The sequence below is a fragment of the Asterias amurensis genome, chromosome 6, assembly GCF_032118995.1.
Source record: "Asterias amurensis chromosome 6, ASM3211899v1".
Taxonomy (NCBI): Eukaryota; Metazoa; Echinodermata; class Asteroidea; order Forcipulatida; family Asteriidae; genus Asterias; species Asterias amurensis.
Genome location: NC_092653.1, coordinates 15602320 through 15628374, shown reverse-complemented (window position 1 = coordinate 15628374; position 26055 = coordinate 15602320). Strand labels below are relative to the sequence as shown.

Below are 26055 nucleotides of genomic sequence, written 5' to 3'. Positions count from 1 at the left end.
CCAATAGTGTCCAATGCCTTTAAAATAATAATTAAAATTCACTAAACAACCATCAAGCACTCCTTTATCCTATTCCACCCTGACCCCCCCCCCCCGCCCTTCAGCCTTCAGGACAAATAAAAAGTTAATTTCCTTGGCTCAAATCCCGGGAAGCGCTCCGGATCCCGGGAATGCGTGGTGGGGTAATGTCTAAAAACGTTTTGAGAGGGCGCCCCAGCGAAACGCGACTAACGTGTTGCATAAACGCGCTTGTTTGACTTGGTCAAGTCTATTCTCTATTCAAGATGGCAACCTCGATAGTGAGAAACGTGTGTACTTGCGCCAGAAATTTCAGACGAATTTCTGGACTTTTGGTTGCAAGAAAACCCGTAATTACAACGGAATTAGGTAACTATGACACTTAACTTCTTTAAGGTGTTTAAAATGCTGGAAATAACAATTGTCCTGCTTTGTTTGACCTACTTTTGTTTGCAGTGACTGTTTTCAGTTCACCGCCTTTGAATTTTGCTCTATTGGGAATGGTACTTAACCAGTAACGTGACAAATGATTTATAACTTTACATGTAGTTTGAATTTTTTTTTTATGTGACCTCATTAGCTTGAATGGGCCTGACAATGATAAACTACTTTAGGATATCTTTCCGTATGGCGCCACCACTTTTTCACTCATTTTTCATTTGGTAAATTAGATACTATATTTTATATAATAATTATTAATATTTATTAATTATATCATATCATTCATAATCATATTCAATTATCATAATTATGTCATCAAATGAAAAAGTGGTGGCGCAATACGGAAACTTTTTCGTGCCTTCAAATAATATATCCCTGCCCTGGCGAACGTTTGGCCAATTTTAACTTTTCCACCCAAACATTTTATGGATAACTTTCCGTATGGCACCACCACGTTTCACCAATTTTTACAAAAAGGGATATCTCATGCTTGTTACATGTAACCAAGTAAGTTGTTTATGCTAACAATTACCTCATTGAGGTAACTTAGATACCTTTATTATTTCGTATCGAATGAAAAAGTGGTGGCGCCATACAGAAACTTTTCCCATTTTATTTATTTAGATTTTAATTTTTTTTTTTTAGGCCTAAATTAAATAAAAAGTGTTGTTTGAAAAGGAATCTATCAATCAATGTGTAATACGAAAAATCCGAAAAGTTTCAATATAAAAAAAATGCATATCCTGTCACCACTTTTTTATTCCTTTTGAAGGGAAACAAAATAAATTACATATTGAGATCTTCCTTTTTTGGTAAAAATGAAGGAAAAGGTGGTGGCAGGATATGGAAAGTTTTCCGTTTCATTAACTATAAAAAAATATAAAATAAAAGTTAAATTAAAAAAATACTCCTTAATAATTTTACATCCATTTGCATTGCAAGATTGAATTTGATGGTGCTACCAATTGATCACAATTTTGGTACAGATGAAAAGCTTTCCGCGCATGCGCTGCAGTTTAAATCTATATCTTTTCTGAGGGTTTCGGGTTAGAGCTCGGCCAGAACACATTTTAAAATCTTCAAATACAATTTTTTCAAACCCTGGTTTTAAAACTTTTTTCCAAAACAATGTTTTTAAAAAAACGGTCCTACTTAAAGCCAACAACGCCGACAACAAGTTTCAAATACCATAAAAACAGCAACTAAATCAAGAACTTATTAAAATATGTGTGCTTTGTAATATTAACAGAAATGCAATGGCATAACTCAGGGTTCTCCACAGGGTTGATTTTGTCAGGGCGCTTTTCCAATCCTGCCCTATCGTCAAATTGTGAAACCATTCCTGCACTGTTGTCAAATTGGGCAAATACTTAATGCCCTATTGGCATATTGTGCACACTATTCCTGCACTATCGGCAAATTGCGCTAACTATTCATGCACAATAAATTGCACAAACCATCCCTGCACGATCGACATTTGCACACATATGCTATTCCTGCAAGATTGTGCAAACATTTTTGTGCAAATCATTTCAGCACAAACAAAAACAACTGATCCTGTACTAAAAACTCACTTTGTGCACGATCGCCTGATAAAAATGCGAGTTTCAGTCTTGCGTCCGGGTATTTTTTTATCTCTGATCGGTCTCCAAATACCACGTACATAGACTTGATTTCAAGTTGAAGACTGCAGTTATTTCTCTGCACCAGCCTCGCAGAATTCCCCCGTAGATTTGCAATAACGCTATAACTCGCTCTAATGACGGAGTTTTTGTCCGGGCGCATTTGATATTTTTAGAATTTTGTCCGGCCGCGTACGAAAAGTCTGCGTTGTCGGCTTGTTGTCGGCTTTTAGTAGGACCCCAAAAAACTATAAAGGCCTATTATACTGCAGCCGTCACAATTAAAAAGCAACAAACATAGTCCATATTTCTGACCCTTGTTTATTTCTCTCTAGGTGTACGTCATCATGCCCGTTGGTTTGCACCATACCTTCATGCTCTGCGCAGACAGATTAATTCCATCAAGAGTAGATATGGGCCAGAGGAACAAAAGCCAAGATCACACCAGGAAAACTGGTAAGAGTTCAACTCTCAGAAATAAGTACATCATCGTTTTTTGTTTTTTTCTAGAGTTGTCAATGCATTCCTATCCTCTATTTTACAATAAACTGACTCATGTAACCAATCTTTGGAAAACTCAGCGAATTGGGTGGTTGTGTTTCTACACATCAAATTTACTTAGGACTTGAATGGTTTCCTCCTGAAAACATCCATTTGGGATCTTGGCTAGGAGGTAACGGGGAGGGGAGGACCTCTATGTTATGGTTACATTTTGCATGGTTAAGCTTTCAAGCCCAATTTCATAGGGCTGCTTAAAGGAACGTTACAGAATTGGTAAGAAACAAAAATCGTGAAGATCACAGATTTACATAAAACTTACTCGGTCTCATGATGATGATAGTAGAAAACATACCTTGAAATATTTCTGTCTACAATTTCATATTTGATGAGGAATAAATAATCTAATTTCGCATTTGGAGTTTATCGCTCAGTGAGCGCTTTATTCATTTTTGTTTTGGCATCGATGCAATGCAAAATTTGTAATTGGTTTTTCACTATTCTCTCGTGACCCAGAAGGTCGATCGATCTCAAACTTCTACAGGTTTGTCAGTTTATGTATGATGGATTACATAAAGTGCTTACACTGCCAGCAACTGTTTTACTAGCAAAACCAATTCTGTAATGTTCCTTTAAGCAGAAAATATTGTGCAACAATTTGCTTTTCAGTACAAATGAGCAGGATACAGTTTTGAATTGTATTATGTGACATGATAGTGTTTTTGCTGGTAACTTTAGTCCTGTAAGCAAAATTGTGGTTCTTAAAGGAACACGTTGCCTTGGATCGGTCGAATTGGTATTTGAAAAATGTTTGTAACCGTTTTTTATAAAATGCATATGGGTAGGAAGATTTTGTAAAAGTAGTATACAATGATCCGCACAAACATGCCTCGAAATTGCACGGTTTCCCTTTACCTCGTCGACTAATACGGTCGGCCATTTATGGGAGTCAAATTTTTGACTCCCATAAATGGCCGACCATGTTAGTTCTCACAGTAAAAGGAAAACCACGCAATTTCGAGGCTAACTTGTGTGGATCATTGTGTTCTACTTTTAAAACACCTTTCCAACCATATGCATTTTATAAAAAACGGTTACAAACGCTTTTTATTGACCAACTCGTCCGATCCAAGGCAACGTGTTCCTTTAACTGCATGTACTTGTGCTTGTAAAAGCAGTTCTATAAAATTGTGCTTTTGCTGTGGTGCCCTTTGCAATCCTAGATGTGCCCCTTACCAGAAGGACATTGCGGTGCCCTTTCAAGAGTAAAGTTCAAGGCCTGAGTTTTTTTAATTTGCTCCAGGGATTATGAGAGTGAGCTGTACGCATTCGGCAAACGCCTCGGGGAGGATTTCAACGATGCAACCCTGAGGGTGGCACTGACAGATAGAAGCTATTTAGAGATGGAGGAGGCAAGGAGAGAAGAGATGGGACTGACTGGAGACTCAGCCAAACTGGAGATGAGCGACAATAAGGAACTCGCTCAAACAGGTGAGATGTAGGCCTTGAATTTCGCTCTTTAAGGGGCCCAGCAATTTTTTAATAGGCGGTTTTTATACCTCACTTTTCACACCCAAAGGGCTTCTCCAAGGGCTCCAACATCATTACCCTAGTCACTGGTCTACTCAAACCATCTCAGCTCCCTGTGGATTGTACAGCCTGTGCTACGCGCTACTCGGCTAAATCAATCGCAAGAACCATCTCTGCCCTTAGTGCAGGAGCTTTTGGTGATTCCTAGAAAATGAATGATTAGAAGATCCCACCCATTTTGTCATGTTATAGGTACTAAAGAACACACAAAAACATGTTGGCAATTTTGAATTTTTCAAAATGGTCGCCATTTACATCTTTATTATCATAACTCTGGCTCTGAATGCCGTATAAAGCTCGAGTTCAAATTTTTGTATCCAATTCTTCCTGGATGCTTGCAAAGTCCTTCATTGCTCTGTTTGCACCCCAAGGCACTTACCATTTGTTTCGTCGAGAATCAGCACTTTTCAGCAAAGTATGCGGTGGGGACGTCTTTTGTTGATACGTGGGCAAGCAGTTTGATCATATTTAGTTTTCCAACTGTTGTTGAATCGGTGGTGTGATAAGCAACAGTTTCCTGCCATCTGGACGTCTCTCACGAGTTGAAGCTTTCATAGATTCACAGATGTCATAGCGGTCAAATACCAAATGCACCTCATCATACTCCTCATATTCATCCAGTGGCAATCTATGAAGTGGTTTGCTATTTCAAGACCGGTTTGGATCCACTCTGGTTTGTCCAGTGTTTGGAGATCAGCCATTGCATCAACAGTGGCGACATGTTTGCCAGGGTCGGCTGTATGATCTGACTTGTTATTGTCTTCCTGGGGAACTTCTTTCTTCTGTAGCAGATTTTCAAGAATCAACATCAAATCACTCTTCGATGTTGAATGTAGGAGTGAGCCATCTGCTGCAAACAATGCCCTTGGCACAATGGAGAATTCATAAGTACCAACAGTTTGTTTCAGGTCAATATCTCTTGCTTTTGAAACTAATAATAATAAGCATTTATATATCGCAATCTAACTACGCAACTAAATCTGAGGCGCTGGAGAGGAAAAGAAACCTAAACAATATACAAAGAAAAGGATAAAAAGAGTGCCTAATTAAAGTGACTTAGGAAACAAATAGGTTTTTAGTTGCAATTTAAATGTGTCTAAGGAAGAAGCTGTGCTAATGCCTATTGGTTGAGTATTCCAGAGGGTTGGTGCTGCAGATGAAAAAGCCCTATTACCATAAGACGTGTGTGTCCTTGGTGTCACAAGAAGACACTTTTGATGATCTGAGCTGAGGCTGCGTTGAGGAATGTCATATGAAATAAGTTCATTTTTAAGATAGTCTGGTGCTAATCAGAGAGGACCCTAGCTGCCGCATTCAGGGCATGTTGGAGTTTATTTAGATTGTGTTTAGAAATATTGAACAAAAGAGCATTTCCAATATCTAAGCGAGATAAAACAAAGGCATGTACCAGGATAGAAGCTGATTTGTCATCAAGAGTTCTATGAAAACTCTTTAAGTTATGGATATTATAATACACAGACTGCTATAGTGGACGCTACTCGGGACGAACTCGGCTCAAGACATTGTGACCACGGGTATGTACAATGTTAGAAATTCGTCTGTGCCATCTAGGTTGACCCTGGGCAGCTTAAACAGCTTGATCATGTTGCACAGTAGGCCGATGGCGTTGAGGTCGTCTATAAGCTGTGATATGTTGGTGCAGCGGAGGCTTCCACCGTGTGGAAAGGATTCAGATGGCTGGTTTTGTGGATTTAGGAAGGTAGCGAGAGGCACCTTGGGTCTTCATAGAGCGTGAAACTACTAGCATGCGAGCAAAGAGTGCCCTGTCTTCCTGGAGTTCCACAATTTTGTCTTCACTCTTTAATCTTGAATTTAATTCCACTTGACAACCACATCTGAAGCTTGAGTTTCTTTTAGGAAAATGTAAATTAGTATTGAAACTTTGCACAGGACACAACAGCGATTGCTGTGGGTGCCTTTGGTTGTTTCGAGGCCTGCAGCCGATTTCACGAAACGCTAGGATTAATCCTAACTCGAGTTAGGACGAGTAACCCGTCCTAACTTGGGATGGGTTCAATGCGTCCTACGTATTTGGATACGGAACTGACCCATTCTTAAGTCCTAAGATTAATCCTAAGTTAGGAAGAGTTTGGTGAAATCGACGGCCGGAGATGTGTGACAATTTATGGAGGCTTTTGGGATGCTAGGTGGCAGCAGACTTACCAGGTAAATCCACTTTTGGTAGTGTCCGCATGGTTACACCTAAACAATGGAAATTTACCTGGTAAGTCTGCTGCCACTTAGCTATCCACAGTCACAATAATCGTTCTTCAGTCAAGGTCATACAGTACTGGGGAGTCTTTTGAAGGTATTTTTAAGGTATTTTTAAGGACGTTTTGCTGGCAGAACATTGTCTTTTAAGATCACTGGCTGCAAGACCTACAAGTTCCTATAAACCTACTTAACGTATCTTAACCCTTGTTTCCACTCTAGGTCTGGTTTTTATCTCTGACTACATCAAGTCCTACTTGAGGCATGTCTACCCAAGGTTACCTGAAGATGGAATCAGGTCAGTGTATAAATAAGACACGGCTTTCAGATGATGCCTCCATACTCTTTTATTTATTTTTCTCTGCCTCATTAAATAGCATTGTCTGTTGATTACTCCTTTAGAAATTACTTTGTACTGTTTTCATAAAAATGTAAGTTTGATGAATGAATACCCGCTACTTTTTATGGTAATCTTTTAAAAAAATGTATTTTTAGGGTTCAATTTTTAAAATGGTTTTTAATTGCTAGGGAACTCTGTTTTTTTTGGTGGTTCATTTCTTAGTGGGGTTTCAATGTATATAAGAGGGTTCCCACAATACTCTGTGCATTTTTATAACGCTCTTTCAATGATTTATCAAATTTACATTTCTTATTATTGTCATCTTTGTTTAATTGTATTTACAATGTATGTACTCCTGTACTTCAGTGGTGCTATTTTATCTGTGTAATTTTAAACAATATTTTTAAAACATTATTTTCATGCCTAAGCAGCTCTATGAAATAGGGCTCACAACCTACATTGTACATGTAATTGTAGCCAAACTGCCCGGGCCCAATTTTACAGAGCCAGCATTGCGAGACATTTTCTGCCTAACAAAATTATGCAGGATACCAACCACAATTGGTACATGTGAAAAAGTTTGTTGGCTAGTAACCGAATCTGGTAAGCATGATTTAATTGTGCTTAGCATTTTTTTGTGCTTAAACAGCTCTATAAAATTGGACCCGGGTCTGTGTTAAAAGAAACTCAAATTTAAGATTGAGTTAAAAGGATGTCTTTGAATGTTAAAATTATCTTCTGCTCCGACTTTCACTTTGGGTTTTACTTTGTGTTGATCTGACTCTCCCTAGGGTCATCGGTTTTATTTCAGTTTTGGAACGAAAACACCAATACAAAATACAAATATAAATCAATTGTTTTTTATCTTTGTCACCCACCCACAGTGCAATCCATGAATTCCTAGCGAGACATGAAGTATTTGAGCATGTGGGACGGAACCTTGGCCTGAGAGACGCCATTCTTTGTGCTGTAAGTATTAGAAGAACATGATTATAATGAAGGGCAAATCCGAAGTTCATGGCACAAAGAACTAAATTAAAGTAGAGGGCTTGGATTTTACACTTTTCGCAGGCCAGTAATTTAAACATTCGGGAAATACCTTGTTACAGGGCCCGTCCGACAGTCTTGTGTTTGTGTTCTCACGTTGACTCTTAGTGGCTTGTCACACGAGGCAACTTTTGCAGGCAACTTGGAGGCAACCAACTGCAGTGCATGCTGCAGGACCACTTCGGTAGCACACGGGTCATTTTTCAAACATTGTCTTACGATCCACAAGAGAGATAGGTGAACATTCAAACGCGAATGCTTTTTCAACATGGAGATTGCCTGGAACTGGTTGCCCAAAAATTGCCTCGTGTAACAAGGCCCTAAGTCTGATCAATACATTTATGTTGTCCGGAATATCTCGCCTCTCTCCTTTCACTCCAGACATCTTCTTACTCTCTTCGCTCTACTACTGGTAAATCCCTTTCAGTTCACAAAACTTGCAGGTGATAGGGCATTTTCAATTGCTGCTCCCCGACTATGGAATTCTCTACCTACCCTAACCAGAAGCTCAAACAGTGTCCCAGCCTTCAAACGTGCTCTCAAAACCCACCTTTTTGCCTCTTCGTAGCTGGGCGTCTTTATCTTTGTTCTGTCTTTTCCCTCTTCTTTCCTTCTCAGCGCCTTGTATCCTTTGGCAATTTGGCGCTTTATAAATACTGTTATTATTATTATTAAAAGATACTAACCCATAGTGCAGATGAGATAAATCTTCTCTAAGCACTTTTTTTCAAACTCAAAAATTTCAGTTATTAACCTGTGTAGGCATGTTTTTATTCTCTTTTCAATTTTGGTCTGGTACACAAAAGTCTGGGCCGGTAAATGTTTTGAGACACTCTGGTCCAGTAAATAGCTTGAGCTACAATTCCTTGTAGTCTTGTGGGTTACCCTAGACTTGACCCAAGTCAGAATTTTTGTCATGTCCTTTTATTGGCCTAATATTAATTCACTACATGCACTCCACATAACCATCACAGCTTTATTTCACCACTTTGTTCGGCTTATAATTAGAGATAAACAAACTTGTATTAAAATATTAGGTCTACAATGTTAGATAAGCTCAATTAGTTAAGCACTGTCATGTTCATCGGGAGGTGGTTGATTCAAATTCAGCCCTTGTAAATTCTTCTTCATGTTCAACCAGAAATACAATTTAAAAGATTTATGTTTGGTCAAGTACATTGTACCTTGAGTATCAGATTGGTAGATACATGCACTGTATAAGACTGTAAATTATAATGTACATTATTTTTAGACTTCACATACCCTTTTCGTTGTATACTGTATATTTGTATTTTGTTGTATATTTAAGTTAATTGCTTGTCATGTTTCGCTTGTCATTTTTTCTAATTTATACCTTGGTGTCATTTCTGATAATGACTCTGTGTTTATCTATAGGGATTTTGTTTTTATGTGTTTCTCTGTAAGCACCATGGAGCATTGTTTTTGATGGATTTGCAGCTGTATAGAGTTTTACTATTATTATATTATTATTGACACCTTGTTTGTATTGACCTCTATTCCTGTAGGCTTTCCCCATACCTATGGAAGTTACCAGCACAGCATTTCAGGCAGTGGTGGGAGCCATCAGACATGACTCTGTAAGTATTGATGGTGTTTTTACACTTCATTCATAAATACCCCAGACAGTTTCTCTACTCCTATTGGTGGAGAGCGCGTCACGTAGAGGTGTTTAAACGGTTGATAATGACCAGTGTTTATAACCGGCTGGCTTCAGCGTGTCAGGAGTGCAAGATTATCACGCGGAACACAACTCATAGCTATAAGTAACAGCGCGTAACTTACTTCTAAGCGCGCGCGCGCGTAATCCCACGCGCAATAGACTCTTCACAAAGTTTTTGAAGAAAATACTGTGAAAGTGTCTGTAATTGTATTTTTTTAACAAAAGGGCGTTTATGAATGGGAATAAAAGAGTAGTGACTCGTTCTTAAACGTTCATTTAAAACCTTGCAGGGTCATTGCTATGCGCTAAAGGCCTTCCCTTCGGGTCGGGCCTTTATCACACTGCAATTCGACCCTGTCGGCTTTAAACCGCCGTGTAAGAACTCGTCACTACCCTTTTATTCCCTTATTTTTGTTTAAATTTTTTTTTTTATATATATACGGGAACTAAACCCAGGAGGCTTGCCAAAAAAACAAAACAAAACGATTTCTTACATTGGCGTTCATTCATTTAAAATATAGGACCATTTTTTTTATGTTCACTACATGTAGAGCTATAATCTACACTGCTTTTAGATTTTGTGTGTGAGGAGTGCAAACATGTTTATGTGTACAAACCTGTGTCAAAAGTGCATCCATGTTAGTGCTATTATTACAGTACTGTAATAAGCCATTTGCAAATTAGGTTTTAATAAAGTGTTGTACAATAAATTGCCTAGTCACAAAATACAGCTTACGTTTGAATTCCCTAGACTAAGGAGACAGTTGCGAAAAAGTGAAATGGTTCGGGGCAAGTCTTTGCACGGCAACCTCAAGATGAGCAAACCCTGGTACCATTTTGCCAAACACATTTATTTAGAATTGTGTATGGGTGTTCACCATCCCTTTCGAAGATCATCTTCGAAATAAATTTAGTATTTGTTTTCCTTATTTCTTGCTTTTTTACAACTGTTTTTCCGTTAAAATGTTCTCTCTTGTGCTATTGTAACTTTGGTTTGTTTGTATTGGTCGAATAAATAATAATGACAATAATAATAATCTAACACACACTAACAGGCATTATATTCTTCCTACTTAAGTCTGATTTCCGATTTTGTTTTGCCCTTGAGAAATTGAACAAATGTGATTAAACAGTCTGAAAAGTCTATTAGGCCAGCCCTTACACTCAATGAAATGTTCCTACTTTGTCCAAGGACCAAGTACATGTATCATGCCTGATCTAAACAAAAATTGCTTCTCTTTACCCTAGGGTATACGTAAATGGGTACCTGTGAGGGTAGATGTTGATATTGTGTATGAAAAAGCCTTTAGAGCGCCACGGTAGCCCGGGGCTGAACAATGTATACTCCCCAGGGGGCTAGTGTAAATTGTAAAACGCGCTATACAATAGGCCTATAACAATTTGTTATTATTATTATTACCTTAGGGTGCAGAGAAGGCTGGCTTGTTCGTCCGTGACTTTGTGATATCACAGCTAGTGGACAAAGATCTGAATGAGTTATGGCACATCGGCAATCCTATGGGAATACTCGCTGATATAATAGAGTCAGAAGGAAGGGCGCCCCCAGAGGCCAGGTATGTAGAACCCACGCATTAATATGCGATTATTTGTAGGTGGGGGGGGGAGCGCAACCTCTGCCACATATCGAGCATTGTATAATTTTGTTGCGGCCCCCATGATATGGAACAGTCTTCCTAAAAACATCAGACTGTCACCGACAAAACAGATTTTTAAGACATCACTCAAATCTCACCTGTTTACAAGAGCTTACTGTACGGCGCCATATAAATGTTACGATTGATTGATTGATTGATTGATTGATTGATTGATCTTGGGATTGTTTTTGTAGGTTACTTCGTCAGACCGGTTCCTCAACCATCATGCCACTGTACATGGTTGGCGTCTACAGCGACAAAAAACTTCTTGGATGGGGTAAGCTGGCATGATATTCTTTCTACTTTAAAGACAGTGGACACTATTGGTAATTGTCAAAGACTAGCCTTCACAGTTGGTGTATCTCAACATATGCACAAAATAACAAACATGTGAAAATTTGAGCTCAATCGGTCATCGAAGTTGCGAGATAATAATGAAAGAAAAATAACCCTTGTCACACGACAAGTTGTGTGCGTTTAGATGGTTGATTTCGAGACCTCAAGTTCGTCTCGAAATCAAATTCGTGGAAAATTACTTCTTTCTCGAAAACTATGGCACTTCAGAGGGAGCCGTTTCTCAGAATGTTTTATACCATCAACCTTTCCCCATTACTCGTCACCAAGAAAGGTTTTATGCCAATAATTATTTTGAGTAATTACCAATAGTGTCCACTGCCTTTAAAGACTGTTTTTGGGATGTTTTTTTTGCCATTGGAAAACTCCAAAATTGTGATTACTGCTAGTTGGGGGATGTCGTGGCTGAGCGGATGAGAGCATCAGACTCCAGTTCGGGTGGTTTAGTCATCGGGATGTGGGTTAAAATCCTGGCCGTGCCACTTGGGTCCTTGAGCAAGACACTTAACCATTGCTTCCTAAAATGGGCACCTGTGAGTGCAGAGATGGTTTACGCGAATGATTAGCTTGGAGCGCGGTAACTCGCAGCACCAGCTGTTTACTCGCCAGGGAGCTGAGATGCTTTAAGGAATGAAATATACGACCCAGTGACCAGGGGTAATAATGTCAGAAGCGCTTTGATACGCCTTTCGGGCTGTGATAAAGGGCTGTATAAAAATTGATTACTATTATCATTAATATTATATGTTTGAATACACCAAGTGAGGATACTGGTTTTTGAAAATTAACAAAGTGTACCTAGCCTTTACTCTTTTAAAATGTATTTTGACAGGTCCTGGTGAAACCTTGGCCATTGCGGAGGAAGAAGCAGCACGTGCTGCTCTTAAACACATCTTTGGAACAACTGAGAATAGACCTCCTCTTCCCCTGGACTCGACAAAGCATGCTCACCTAAATGAAGTTGTCTGTGCCGAGGTCACGAGTGCGAGATTAACCAGCCAGGCTTCATTCTCTAGTTGAGGTTGTCAATTTAAGCTTAAGGGAGGAGGGGGGGGGGAGATGATGGGAGGGGTAGGGCAAGAATAATTTCCTGATGTTGGTGCAGCAGGAATGTTTTTTGGGGGGTCTCTTTCTTGCTTTACTGTTACTTCCACTGGACTCGACGGAGCATGCTCACCTAAATGAAGCTGACTGTGTGCCGAGAGGTCTAGAGTGCGAGATTATCCAGCCAAGCTTCACTCTCTAGTTGAGGAAGTCATTTTTGGTTGGGAGGGGACATGGGAGGGGTAGGGCGAGAATGATCTTCTGATGTTGGTGAAGCAGGAATGTTTCTTTTGGCTCTTTCTTGCTGTACTTTCACTACCCCTATACCGGACAGAGCATTCTCCTGAAGAAGATCAGAGCATACTGATCGTAACGTTGAGTTGTCAACCACCTGTTCTTTTCAGAACCAACTCTACTCTAAAGAGATTTACACCGCAAACCTCACCTAATCTTGGGACCAATCAATGGTGATGCAGGTCCAATACTTTAACTTGTGCAGCTTGTGGAATATACAGTGAGCTGCCAGTACATCAGACGACTGCCGATATTTCATCATTGTTCAAACTTGTGCGTGAAACTTTTAGGTGTCTGCACCGACTCTTGGATGTCCTGCGTTGGAGTCCTGTCGAAATCACCTTTGGATTTAAATAACCTGTACTTGGAAGCACCGAGTTCTCAAATAAAAACTTTGTGTATTTTACTTTGATGATTGTGTGTCGTCTTTAAAGGAACACGTTGCCTTGGTTTAGTCGAGTTGGTCTTTGAAAAGCGTTTGTAACCGTTTTTTATAAAATGCATATGGGTAGAAAGATGTTGTAAAAGTAGAATACAATGATCCACAAAAACATGCCTCAAAATTGCACGGTTTTCCTTTTACCTCGTCGACTAACACGGTCGGCCATTTATGGGAGTCAAGTTTTTGACTCCCATAAATGGCCGAACGTGTTAGTTCGCAAAGTAAAAGGAAAACCACGCAATTTCCAGACAAACTTGTGTGGATCATTGTATTCTACTTTTAAAACATCTTTCCAACCATATGCATTTTTAAAAAAAACCGGTTACAAACGCTTTTTATAGACCAACTCGTCCGATCCAAGGCAACGTGTTCCTTTAACATCATTGATGGTTATGTGAACCTGACTGCTTGCAAGAGCTGGATTTGAACCAATGATAACTTTAAAAATACAGACATGACATTAATGTAGGCCTGTATGCTTCATTTTTGAAGGCATTTTATCCTTGGCACCCTTTGAGGAAATTGTAAATTTCTATTCGATCATTTCAAGGGCACCAAGGCAATTGCCTGCGTTGCCTCTGTGAATGTGTAGAATGCTCCTAGATAACCAGCTCCGTGTAATAGTTAGTTTGAGGAACAGTGTTCAATAGTGAACTAAGGTGAACCGCAATGCCTGGTTCATACTTCATGCAAATTTGTTTGTGCCACAATTGGAAAACGGCACCCCTGAACAAAGATATTGACAGAGTAGGGAGACTGCCAACAAACATAAGAGAAAGAGCTCACTATTGAACTTTAAATGGTCATAAGTCAAGTCTCTAGTCAGTTTGCTTGGTATAACAATTGTTAAATGGTGCACTCTGATTGTTTGCATCACTGAAATTCGCTTCGCTTTTGCATGAAGGACTTGAGGAGTAAGCCAGTAATACATTTTGTGTACACTAAAGTGGTTTACTCCCAAGTTATCCACTGATGTGTGTTTTTAAGGAAATTTTGACCAATACAAGTGTGAACCAGTAATTATATAATATCTCAAACAGTATGTGCCCTGCTGTATGTAACATTTTGACTTGTACACATTCTGTGTGTGCAGGAGTTGAAGTATCATTAATTTTGTTCTTTTTTTTCATTGCTTTTTAGAAAATGAAATAAAGGAATACATGTAATTTGTACATGGAAATAACCAACTTCGGAGCCTAGCAGCTAATTTCCTCTTACTTACATGATAGCTGAAAAGCACTGCACAGAAGTGTGTGTAGAGATACAGGCAGTTCTGTATTTTAATGCAAAGCTTCTTGTTCAACATTGAATGATTGTGTGTACATGCATGTACATGTATTGTGTGTACATTCATGTACATGTACATGTACGTGTACATGTAAATGTAGTAACAAAATGATTGATGAGCAGGCTTGCAAGAAAGTCATGTTATGAGAAAGTCATCTAAAATGTGAACACACAAAAATGCAAAACAAGTGGCAGAGAGTTCATGTGGTAAGTTGACTATTAATGTTTCCATTTATACTCAATTTTATATAGGAAACTGCCTTTTCCTATTCTTGCTTAACCAAGAAGTACATCTTGTTCATTCGAGCCACCAGCAAGCCTGGGCCTTATTTCATGCTTTAAAGCAAATAATCTCCCCTTGCTGAAGCAGGGAATTTCGTGCTTACCTCAAGCATATTTGACGTGTTAGAGGGGAATTGTGGCTTGTGCGCATGCCTAGTACACATAACTAGGCATTCTAGACACAGTTAACGCACAAACTCAGCACTTGTCCTGCAAGCAGAGAATTTGGGCTCAGTTTGTCATTGAAGTTACGAGCAACAGAGAGCTGTTGATAGCATAAAACATTGTGAGAAACAGCTCCCTCTGAAGTAAACATAGTTTTTGAAAAATAGCCAATTTCTCACTATTTCTATCTAAGGACTTCAGACCTGAAGCCTTTCTCAACAAGGGTTTTGTTTATTTCAATGTTATCTAAAGCAAGTTTTCATGCTAATTTTATTTTGAGAATTTACCAAATGTGTCCAGTGCGTTAAACCATTGAACACATTTTACTTGTGATTTTTTTCAGACATCATATATTTCTTATTTTGCAGGACACTCCTTCAGCTACCTTCATTGATTGCTTATGCCGCATCTTAAAATCTGGTTTTGAGCCTTGCAAGTTGCCATGTAGCTAATGAACGAGGGAGCGACAGTGCAGCGGTGTTGAATGCATGATGTATCTATATATCATGGCTTGTGACCCTTGACCTGTTGAGTTTATGATACTACATGTCCCAACATGGCGACGTCCAGTCAAGTTCAACGTGTGTCTTTGTCCAGTCATTTGTGTCACCAAACTGAGTAAGTCCAACCGATTATTACTACATTTCTGTGACCCTTGCAAAGATTTACACGTTGTTTTGGTTTCCTCTTTGAATAGTGAACTGGTTAACTGTTTCCCAGCAACAATCATTGCACGTTGCCAAGTGGATAAGAGCACATGAACTCTGTTTTTGTTTTTGAGCAGAGTAGGTTCGAGTCCCGGTACAAAACACTTGTTTTTAAGCAAGACACATAGCCATTATTGCTGCGTTCTTCAAATGTGTTTTGTGTTTTGTGAAATGGAACGTAAAAGAACCCAGTTCACTTTTGAAAAAAAGAAGAGGTCTGTCTGGCAGTATATTGTACCACAGATAGTGTCCACTGTCTTCAAAAAGGTTAAAGACAGTGGACACTATTGGTAATTGTCAAAGACCAGTCTTCTAACTTGGTGTATCTCAACATATGCATAAAATAACAAACCTGTGAAAATTTGAGCCCAATTGGTGGTCAAAGTTGCGAGATAATAATGATAGAAAAAAGACACTGGTCACACGAAGTTGTGTGCTTTCAGATGCTTGATTTCGTGACCTCAAATTCTAAATCTGAGGTCTCAAAATCAAATTCGTGGAAAATTACTTCTTTCTCGAAAACTACGCTACTTCAGAGGGAGCCGTTTCTCAACCTCTCCCCATTACTTGTAACCAAGTAAGGCTTTATGCTAATAATTATTTTGAGTAATTACCAATAGTGTCTACTGCCTTTAAACCATTACCTGGCAAAGGGAAAATGTGTCATACTTAAAGCCATTGGACCCTTTCGGTAAACAGTATTGTCCAAGGCCCACACTTCGTGTATCCCAACTTCTATATCAAATAACAAACCTGTGAAAATTTGGGCTTAATCGGTCATCGGAGTCCGGAGAAAATAACGGGAAAACCCACCCTTGTATCCGCGCGTTTCGCCGTGTCATGACATGTGTTTAAAATAAATTCGTAATTCTCGTTAACGAGAATTGATATTGTTGTACTGTTTTCTCAAAAAGTAAAGCATTTCATGGAATAATATTTCAAGAGAAGTATTTCACCACTACCTTCTGTAAACCCTGTAAGTTATTTGTAAATCTGTGAACTTTTTTTTTTTGTTCTGTACCGAAAGGGTCCAATGGCTTTAAGAAACGTAGCTCCACAATACCTTGCAGAAAAATAGTAAATGTTAAAGGGCCTTTGGTCTCACTGCATGACGGATGAGAGCTATATAAGAAACCAAAATTAAATTAATTAAGACGATCAATTCCACCATTCATGATTACATGTTTTGTCTTTATTAGAAATTCATTAATTCAACTCGTCCAGTATTGGGGGGGGGGGGTTTATACAGAAATAATGAAGCATAATTTGGCACAGCAAACATAACATCCAGTAACAGCCAAAACTCTCAATGGATTTTAATACAAAATTTATCCCTCCAAAGGTAAAGTAATCACAAGTCATACTTAGAAAAGTAAATGTTATACAATAATACTTTGGAAGATACGATTATACGCTTTGTACAACAAATTTATTCTGCAATTCACAAAATAATGTTAAGTTCATTTAAATGCAGGTTTTACAAAATTAGCCTTTATCAATGAAGGTAGGGTCATATATAGTAGATTGATTTTTGTCACAATTTGCTGTTTTATAGGCAAAATTATCAAGAAAAACACAATTAAAGTCACAAGTTTCAGTGTCTACTAGCCAAGAAATGAACCCCAAACTGTCGGCTTATTTTCAAAGCCGAATCCCTCCCCATTTAGTGACAGTACGTATTGGCCACAGCATTAGTGAACGGACATGTTCTTATGGAGTATATTTTATTTGAGTATTTACAAATATATTATTAACCTACATGTACCTTTAAATGCAAGACCCCCCCCCCAAAGATTTATTGCAAGTTAAATAATAGCCTTTGTGTCTTTTAGCCTTGTTATTATTAGTCTCATTATTCACTCCGAAAAAGACACTGTAAACCTACCCATATACACTGTGCGTGCGCAGGTCATCTGCACTCATACCACTCTCCGCATGCAGAGACCGATTCGGTGAGTACACGCATATCGCTCACCAGAGCACACGCACACTGATACTGCACATGCACACACAGCCACCGTTCACACAGCTCTGGCGGAATGGTAGCTCGGGCGAGTAGAGTGGCGCAAATAAAGTACAAATGAAACCAATAAATAAACAAATATTTAAACAAAAATCTCCAAAGCCTTGCTCAAGGCTGTTGTGTCTAACAAAGGGGTTCATGTGTAAAGTTTTGTTAACCAAAGCAAGCACCCTGTGTTATGTGTAATGCCATGCATTGTGAGCTGTAGAATTAGTATTGAATGTACTTTAAAATTGCAAATTAAACTTCTAGTAACAATGCCTGCAGACAAGGAATACATAATTCAAAGCTGACTTCTCAAATATTATTTCAGCTTAGACTTGAACGTTCAGTTTTTTCACAAAGGGTTCTGTTGTGTGTTATTACTGATACAAACGCATTATAACCAGGGCCAATATAATCAACCTTACCAATGCAGTGTTAAAAAAACACAGTCAATCAGTAAATATTATTTTTAAGGAACGTTACATTACAGAATTAGTTTTTGAAAACATGTTTTCTACTATCATCATTAGACCATGTAAGTTTTAGGTATTTCTGTTATCTTCACAATTCTGAAATGTTCCTTTAAAGCCAGTGGACACTATTGGTAATTGTCAAAGACTAGTCTTCACAGTTGGTGTATCTCAACATATGCATAAAATAACAAACCTGTGAAAACTTGAGCTGGATTGGTCGTCGAAGTTGCAAGATATTAATGAAAGAAAAAAACACCCTTGTCACACGAAGTTGTGTGCTTTCTGATGCTCAAACTCGAGACCTCAGATTCTAAACTTGAGGTCTCCAAATCAAATTTGTGGAAAATTACTTCTCTCTCGAAACCTCTCTTCTTCTCACAATGTTTTATACTATCAACCTCTCCCCGTTACTCGTAACCAAGAAAGGTTTAATGATGATAATTATTTTGAGTAATTACCAGTAGTGTCCACTGCCTTTAAAGGCAGTGGACACAAAAGGCAGTGGACACAATTGTTAAAAAATTATTCAAAATAATTGCTAGCATAAAAACTTACTTGGTAACAAGCAATGGGGCGCTGTTGATAGTATAAAACATGGTGAGAGCCGGCTCCCTCTGAAGTAACCTATTGTTTTTCGAGAAAAAAAGTGATTTTCCACAAATTTGATTTTGAGACCTTGGAATTAGATTTTGAGTCCGGAAATCAAGCATCTAAAAGCACACAACTTCGTGTGACAAGAATGTTTTTTTCTTTCATTATTATCTTGCAACTTCAACGACCAATTGAGTTCAAATTTTCACAGGCTTGTTATTTAGTGAGAACACTGGTATTTGGCGATTACCAAAGACGTCCAGTGTCTTTAAAGGAACGTTACAGAATTGGTAAGAAAAAAAATCGTGAAGATCACAGATTTACATCAAACTTACACGGTCTAATGATGATGGTAGTAGAAAACATCCCCTGAAATATTTATGACTGAAATGTCATACCCGATTTGGTTAGTGAGCGTTTTATTCATTTGTTTCCTTCCATCAATGTCATGCAAAATGTGTTATTTGTTTTCACTATTTTCTCCAACTTCTACAGGTTTGTCAGTTTAGGTATATGGTGGGTTACATCTAGAGTGCTTACACTGCCAGAAACTGTTTTGTTAGCAAAACCAATTCTGTAATGTTCCTTGAAGTATACATGTACATAACAATAAAGTAAGAAAAAGATTCAAATTTGTTTAATGACAAAGTACAGGATTGGTCAGTAGTCAATTATATTTAACAAAAGAAAGAAAAAAAAACTGTTTTTCAATCTAATCTCACAAAATTACAAAAATCAAACCAGTATCAATCCTCTGAAAAATCAATAACATTACATATTTTGATTGCCACAATCTAAAGAAGCTCAATATGATGTGCAAAATATCCCAAGGGAGCACCTAAATCGTTTGGCAATTTTGATAAAATCTTCAAAGGTTGTATGATGTGTTTGTTGAAATGAAAACTACATACATGTATGTAGAGGATGGGTTCGATTTACTTTGAATTTTGCGTCGTACAAAAAGTACCCAAACACTTATGAAACAAAAACTTTTGACGAGCCCTTAGAACTGGAACTGAACATTTTTACATACGTCTGGTTTGCAGAAAGGAACCCCCCTTAAAAGGATCCTAGATGCTCATTTTGATTAACACAAAGTTCCTTTGCTCTTAAGATGGCGCAAGGTGCACAAACCCCTCAAAGTTCGGGACTCGACTCCCACTCTCAAGTAACTGCAAGATCACATCAGCTGCTTGCACCTCATGTTCGTGGTGACTCGCGTGGAGCTTGTGTTGAACGGGTACTTCATGGTGAACAACTTTAATCTCGGCAGGAATCCCTTGTTGGTCCTGCTGGGTTATCTGGAACTCATTAACTCTCTGGACCATGGGATCATCAGCTTGCACTCCCGGGTCTACGTTCTTATGGGTTCCCTCGTGGCTCTTCCGCGTGCCCATGTGGGAGAAGGATTTATCGCACAAGCGACACTTGTACGGTTTCTCTTTAGTGTGGACCCGGGTGTGTGTCTTGAGGTGAGTCGCTTGTGAGAACGCTTTGCCGCACTCATCGCATTTGTACGGTCTTGCTTTGGTGTGGACCCGCTCGTGGCAAACCAAAGCGCTAGCGTGGACGAAGGCCTTAGGGCAAAACTGACACATGTATGGTTTCTCATCAGTGTGGATGCGCTCGTGACGCTTTCGGCCTCCCTTGAAGAAGAAGACTTTCCCGCAGAATCTGCACGGAAACTCTGTGGTCTGTGTTCGCTGTCCAGCAACAACAGGCCCTATACCATGGTACTTGCTCTCGTGGTATATCAACCTCGCCTGGTTGGTTAGGACTTCTCCACAGTGGGGACAGAGGTAGCTCGGGCTCATTTTACAATACATACGCTCGTGGCTCAGCCTGTTGCTGGTGCTGGAAAAGGCAGACCCACATCCAATGCGGCACGGATATGGTTTCTCTTTGGTGTGAGTACGCATGTGACGCTTCAGTGTGGCCGTTCCCTTGACAATCTTCTGGCAGAGTTTGCACTGCGCATCGCGTAGGCTTTCTCGCTTCTTCTGGCACGTCAAACGCTTCATATGAATGTTCAAGAGGTACTCGTGCTTAAACTTCATGCTGCACAGGTCACACTGATAGGCTTTAACAGTGTGCGTCTTTTTGTGGGTGTTAAAAGTAAATCGGTCGTCGAAAGTCTCAGGACAGTACAAACAGGTGATCGTGGCACCCTGCTCTTTGAGGTGAAGTTTCTCATGACGCAGCAGGCTGTTTGCATTGGTGAACACTTTTGAGCAAGTTTTGCAGGACAGATTCTCAATCTCCTCTGAGGTTAGGTGTTCGCGCTCGTGACGGAGCAGCTTGAACTTGCTGCCAAACACCACATCACAGGTCTCGCACTTGTTCTGCCTTTTGGTGTCACAGTGCAAGGTCTCATGTCTCTCCCTGCTCTTGATGGTCTGAAATGATTTCGCGCAAGACCGGCACTTCCTACGATCGCCGTCAATGTGCGTCTCCATGTGGCGTTCAACATCATACATCCTGGTAAATGTCTTGTTGCAAGTGGTACAGGACAGGTTCCGTTGTTTCCCATCCTTAGTCGGGGAGTTCTCCCCGCCGTCCTCCTTACAATTTTCTCTCTCATGCTGTCTTTTATGCGTCTGCAGTGCCTTGTCAGTTCTGAAGAGCTTTCCACAATCTGGACAGAGTTTTTCTTGGCGGTCTTTCTTCTGGCGGCTTCTTGTTTGCACTCGTCCACTTGGAGACTTCTGGGTGGTAGTCTCAGTCAGACTTGTCTCTTCACCCACTTCTGATAATTCCTCCTCCATTGCTGCCTCCTCATCATCCTCTTCATCATCGTGAGACGCCTTGTGGTGCTCAAAGGAAGATTTCTGGGTGAATGTCTCATCGCACCTATCGCAGTAAAAATTCTGCCGTCTGTTACGGAGCTTCCTCGTTGATCTGCTATTTTGAGAGTCTGCTGCTGGTTTACTCTGGGCTGTCTTCTTCGACTTACTACAAGCACAAGAGTTAACTGGTTCTTCCTTAGGAGGGCTTTTGATGGGGGTGCCGGTCTGGGGTTTACAGCGGAAAGTCTGTCCGTGAACGCAGACAAAGATCAGGTCTGGCACACTGCGGCTTTCATCCTGTTGGTCAGGCTCTTCGTCTGCATTGTCCAACGTGGTTTCAGCACTATCCTGCGGCTGCTCAGTGTCTTGAAGCACAATGTCAGAGGGATCTTGAGTCTGCTCCACAGTTTGGGGTTCACTCTCTGGTGTCTCCGCTGGTGTGCCAAGGGCATCGATTGGGTCAATCTGCTGAGATGGAGGGGCTTGACTACTATTCCTGGGTCCTTCTGCTTCCACTCCATCGATGGTGTCTTTCATTTCAGAACCTGCATCTGATACAAAACAAAAATTTAAAACATGATCAATGAATTGCACAACACTCATTTTGAAACTCCACCCCAGTCAAGAAATAAATCTTTAAAATATTTTCTATGAAAATAGTGCTTAGTTACAAAATGTTGACATAAAGCACACGACCCTGTGAAAGTTTAAACTCAATCACCCATCAAGGTCACAAGAATTTGAATAAATCTAACTACTGTTTTCAAACATCGGATTTGAGACTCGCTAGACCAAAACTTTTTTCACTCATTAAAAAAAAACCTTAGCCTTTCAGCCAACAAGTTTTCACCATGATGTTCTCGCATTTTTTAATCTCTGTCTGTTTTGTCTGTTTAAACAATTTTATTGTGCTTTTTTATGTAATTTAATGTTTTTATCTATCCTGTCATTTACTTGCGCTGTTGGATGTGGCTGAAATAAAATAAAAACATTCACATTCGAGCAGGTGTCATTCAATTAACAAAATGTAAATATCACATCTTCCCATCTTGCATTGGTTCTGGACAACAAAGTATTTTTCCGGCACTGATATTGTACATTTATCTCAGATTAATCAAATATCCTCTATGTACTTTTATTTTTAAATATTGTACTTATTTTAATAAAACAGAAACATCAATGGAGAAGGTACATAATTTGGTTTTTAACCTTACACCTTATTAAAGCACAAATAACTTGGTATTTTCCCGAGCTCTGCGAAGATACTTCACAGGCAAAACACTCGAGTGGGATTCAAACCAGCTCGGTGGTTTAGTGGCAATGCTAAGATCCTGGATTTGAATCCCACCTAAGTGACTTGCCTGTGGATAGCTCGGGAAAGTACTGAGTATACAGTGCCTAGTACAAGTAAAAACCAAATTGTACTATCAACTAGATTCAACTTCTTATTACAATCATGTACCTGATTGTGAAGGAAAGATGGTCTCAACTTGTTGTGCAAAGCCATCTGTAGGTTGTTGCTGCTCCACGGGGCAGTTGATGATACTTTCAGCCATTGGGATATCAATAGGAAAAGTCTCCCCAGCCTCGGGCATGTTGTTAGGCAGATCAGCTCTAAAGACACCTCCACCTTCCGGCTTGGACTCAAACTCTGAAGATGGGATGATAATTTCAGTGATGTGCTCGACCTGCGGAACCTGACTGGTGTCTCTTGACCCATCGCAGCTTAAGATAGATACGCCCTCCTGCTGGAAGGTCACACGGGTCGCCATCTCGGGGGTGATGTAGACTCCTTCATCGGAGACGACCTCTTGAACCTCAACAGCGCCCTCTGTTGTTGTGACGTCAGCCTCCTGGGGATGGACGTCCATGTTGATTGGTGTCAGAGACGGAGGAGTGGTCTCTGCCATCTTGCACAGTAACTATGATGAAAGCTTATGTCTCTTGCTTTCTTAACGGAAGTTTTCTGCAAAAAATAAGCAAACGAAAAACATCCATAAACATGGGACGCCATATCTCTTTTACCATCTAATATGGTATGACCTGAGAGAGAGAGAGAGAGATAGTCAGAAAGCACATTAAAAACAAGATGTGAATGTGTGTCATTTTTTTAAAATTTAATTCAATTAAATTCAGTTTATTATAAATGTGATCGTAAAAAAAAAAGGTTTCAGTGTGCATTATTCATAGGAACTACAATAGAAACAAATCTGTTCATCTTTACCTGGTCTTTAGTCAAAAATTGTAGAAATTGCACAAGATATAGTTACTACACACACAGACTTGACAGACTTGACAGACATGACAGACAATGACAGCCTGTGTTGTTATCCTCCAAAGCTCGAGCCCAATTTCATAGAGCTGCTAAGCACAAACATTTGCTTTTAAAGCATGAAATTTCTTTCTGGCCTTTGAAAAGCGTTTGTAACCGTTTGTTATAAAATGTATGGTTAGAAAGATGTTTTAAAAGTAGAATACACTGATCCACACAAATTTGCCTCGAAGTTGGGCAGTTTTAATTTCCTTATACTTTGGGAACTAAAACGGTCGACCGTGCCAGTCGACAAGGTAAAAGGAGAACCACAAATTTTTGAATGATACTTGTGACTTGTGTGTATCATTGTTGTATTCTTCTTTTAAAATATCTTTCTAATCATAGTATAACAAAAATGGTTACAAATGCTTTTCAAAGACCAACTCGTCCGATCCAAGGCAACGTGTTCCTTTGGTTCAAACACTTGCATGCAGCCACCCATGCTACTTGGATGCGACATATCGTGTGGTGGATTGCTCGATTTGAAAACAAAATCTTAAAATTCATGTTTATTATTTTTTTAACTTGGCTTTTTAATTAATTAATATTATCAATAGGGGGCCTAATATTAATAATAATATTATAAAATAATAAATTAATAAATCAATATTTTGACAATGTGCGTGGCCGTGATAAATTACAGTACAGTCACAGGTTTGCCCTTTTTATGTTCTGTTTTACTCCAAGTTCAACAGATTTGTATCAATTTCCCAAGATCTTGGTAAAATTCCCAGGGCCAGGCAGTACAGTGAAGCAACGCTGACTGTCATATCGAATGCAATCTAAATCGACGTTCACCCGCCGCCCCCGCCAAATCATTAACTTACCCCGATCGGGGTAGTTAGTTCTAGCTGCAGCCAATGCTAGAGTTGTGCACAGGTACTTTCGTTAAATTTACAAATTACGCCTTTACATTATTTGCAAAATATCCAGCTAAATAAGCCTCGGAGTCCAATGAAATTTATTCACACAGTGTCCTGGCATACTAGCAGTAATCGTCAAGCTAATGAACTGAACAGTTGGCGTGCATTTTATGAATATTTGGTTAAATTTGTCATAAATTCCTCACCTCAAAACGACAGAAAACGGTCAGCGTCGTGGCGTCAGTTCAGCAAATTGTTGGTACCCTGTCTTATGTTGAGTGCTTTGCATGCAATAACCGCACTGTGCATGAAGGGTGTGCCGATTACCGTTTTAATTTCCCAACCACGAGAGGGCGGTGTTGCAAAAGTCCATTAACGAAAACATGCAATTTTGTTATCATCGGGGGTTTGTGCCAGCCCAGAAGATTTTCATTAAACACAATTTTTTATACCGATTTCAAACTGAACGCACAAAAATTGTCACTTGTACCTCATTGTCATGTTCACAGTGTATTCAGGAGGATAGTGTTTCACTTTCATTAAACACAATTTTTTATACCGATTTCAAACTGAACGCACAAAAATTGTCACTTGTACCTCATTGTCATGTTCACAGTGTATTCAGGAGGATAGTGTTTCACTTTTGGGCTTGTCCGTCCGGTCGGTACTAGCAAGGAGGCAAAAACTACACTGGTCTTGGGAAAATTTATTGCGGCCTACATCATTTGTCGGGAAAGACAAATCTAGCTTACAAATAACTGAACGTATCCGCAGAGTTGTTTTTTGCACCACCGTGACTATTTTTTTTTTTTTTTTTTTAGGTTTGAGGGGGGAGGTTGAGCATAATTAGATTGGCCGCGCGAGCTGAGAGGGAGGATCGGTGTATAGAAACATTTCTCTGGTTGAGCATTGACATTCACTGTTATAGGGGGAGGTATTTCGAAAGGGGGAACGATCTCTCTGACCCCCCCCCCCCCCCCTTAAAAAACCTCGAACTAAAGGCAACCTCAATGTTGTCCATCGTGTGATCATCTTTTCACTTTCCACGGCAAGTTCTCCCGCCAACCGCTGGAGACGGTATTGAAATAAAATGTCCTTTACAAAATAAGTTATGCCCTCATAAAGTGAACAACAACAATCGTATGCAGAACAGTAATGCGGACCCGTGCCAAAAATTGTGACCGCACTGAAGTACTGGGCACAATTTCATAAAGCATGCATGCAAGCAGTCGTTTTGTGCTTACGGGGAGTCCTAAGCAGAATTTCTATTCATAAAGCTGTTTACCGTAAGCAAGGGAAATATTGCTGGCTATACCCGCGG

General features: G+C 39.5%; 2 protein-coding genes across 3 annotated transcripts; one reads left to right on the top strand and one right to left on the bottom strand.

Moving 5' to 3' along the window:
* The first annotated feature begins 284 nt into the window (after positions 1 to 284).
* On the top strand, positions 285 to 13319 carry LOC139938536 (large ribosomal subunit protein mL44-like). The gene is made up of 9 exons (XM_071934106.1): positions 285 to 387; positions 2417 to 2537; positions 3883 to 4070; positions 6624 to 6699; positions 7626 to 7710; positions 9315 to 9386; positions 10895 to 11043; positions 11319 to 11401; positions 12311 to 13319. Exons 1-9 carry the CDS (start codon positions 285 to 287, stop codon positions 12496 to 12498), a joined length of 1065 nt encoding a protein of 354 aa, XP_071790207.1. The 3' UTR covers positions 12499 to 13319.
* Positions 13320 to 16891: 3572 nt separating this feature from the next.
* On the bottom strand, positions 16892 to 25013 carry LOC139938692 (uncharacterized). Of its 2 annotated transcripts, none has more exons than XM_071934307.1 (3): positions 24941 to 25013; positions 23020 to 23523; positions 16892 to 22108 (listed from the first exon to the last, which is right to left on the bottom strand). In XM_071934307.1, the coding sequence occupies exons 2-3, from the start codon at positions 23465 to 23467 to the stop codon at positions 19881 to 19883; spliced, it is 2676 nt and encodes an 891-aa protein (XP_071790408.1). In that variant the 5' UTR covers positions 23468 to 23523; positions 24941 to 25013; the 3' UTR covers positions 16892 to 19880. The 2 variants fall into 2 exon arrangements, with proteins under 2 accessions (XP_071790408.1, XP_071790409.1); XM_071934308.1 differs by having other exon boundaries at positions 16892 to 22102.
* Between the last annotated feature and the right edge of the window lie 1042 nt (positions 25014 to 26055).

Bases quoted from the DNA above. Each gene is read 5' to 3' on its own strand.
- LOC139938692 (XM_071934307.1), bottom strand. From the start codon at position 23,467: ATGGCAGAGACCACTCCTCCGTCTCTGACACCAATCAACATGGACGTC. The intron at 22,109-23,019 runs GTACATGATTGT...GTTTTGTATCAG, and splicing joins CATCTTTCCTTCACAATCAG to ATGCAGGTTCTGAAATGAAA.
- LOC139938536 (XM_071934106.1), top strand. From the start codon at position 285: ATGGCAACCTCGATAGTGAGAAACGTGTGTACTTGCGCCAGAAATTTC. The intron at 388-2,416 runs GTAACTATGACA...ATTTCTCTCTAG, and splicing joins CGTAATTACAACGGAATTAG to GTGTACGTCATCATGCCCGT. The intron at 7,711-9,314 runs GTAAGTATTAGA...CTATTCCTGTAG, and splicing joins GAGACGCCATTCTTTGTGCT to GCTTTCCCCATACCTATGGA.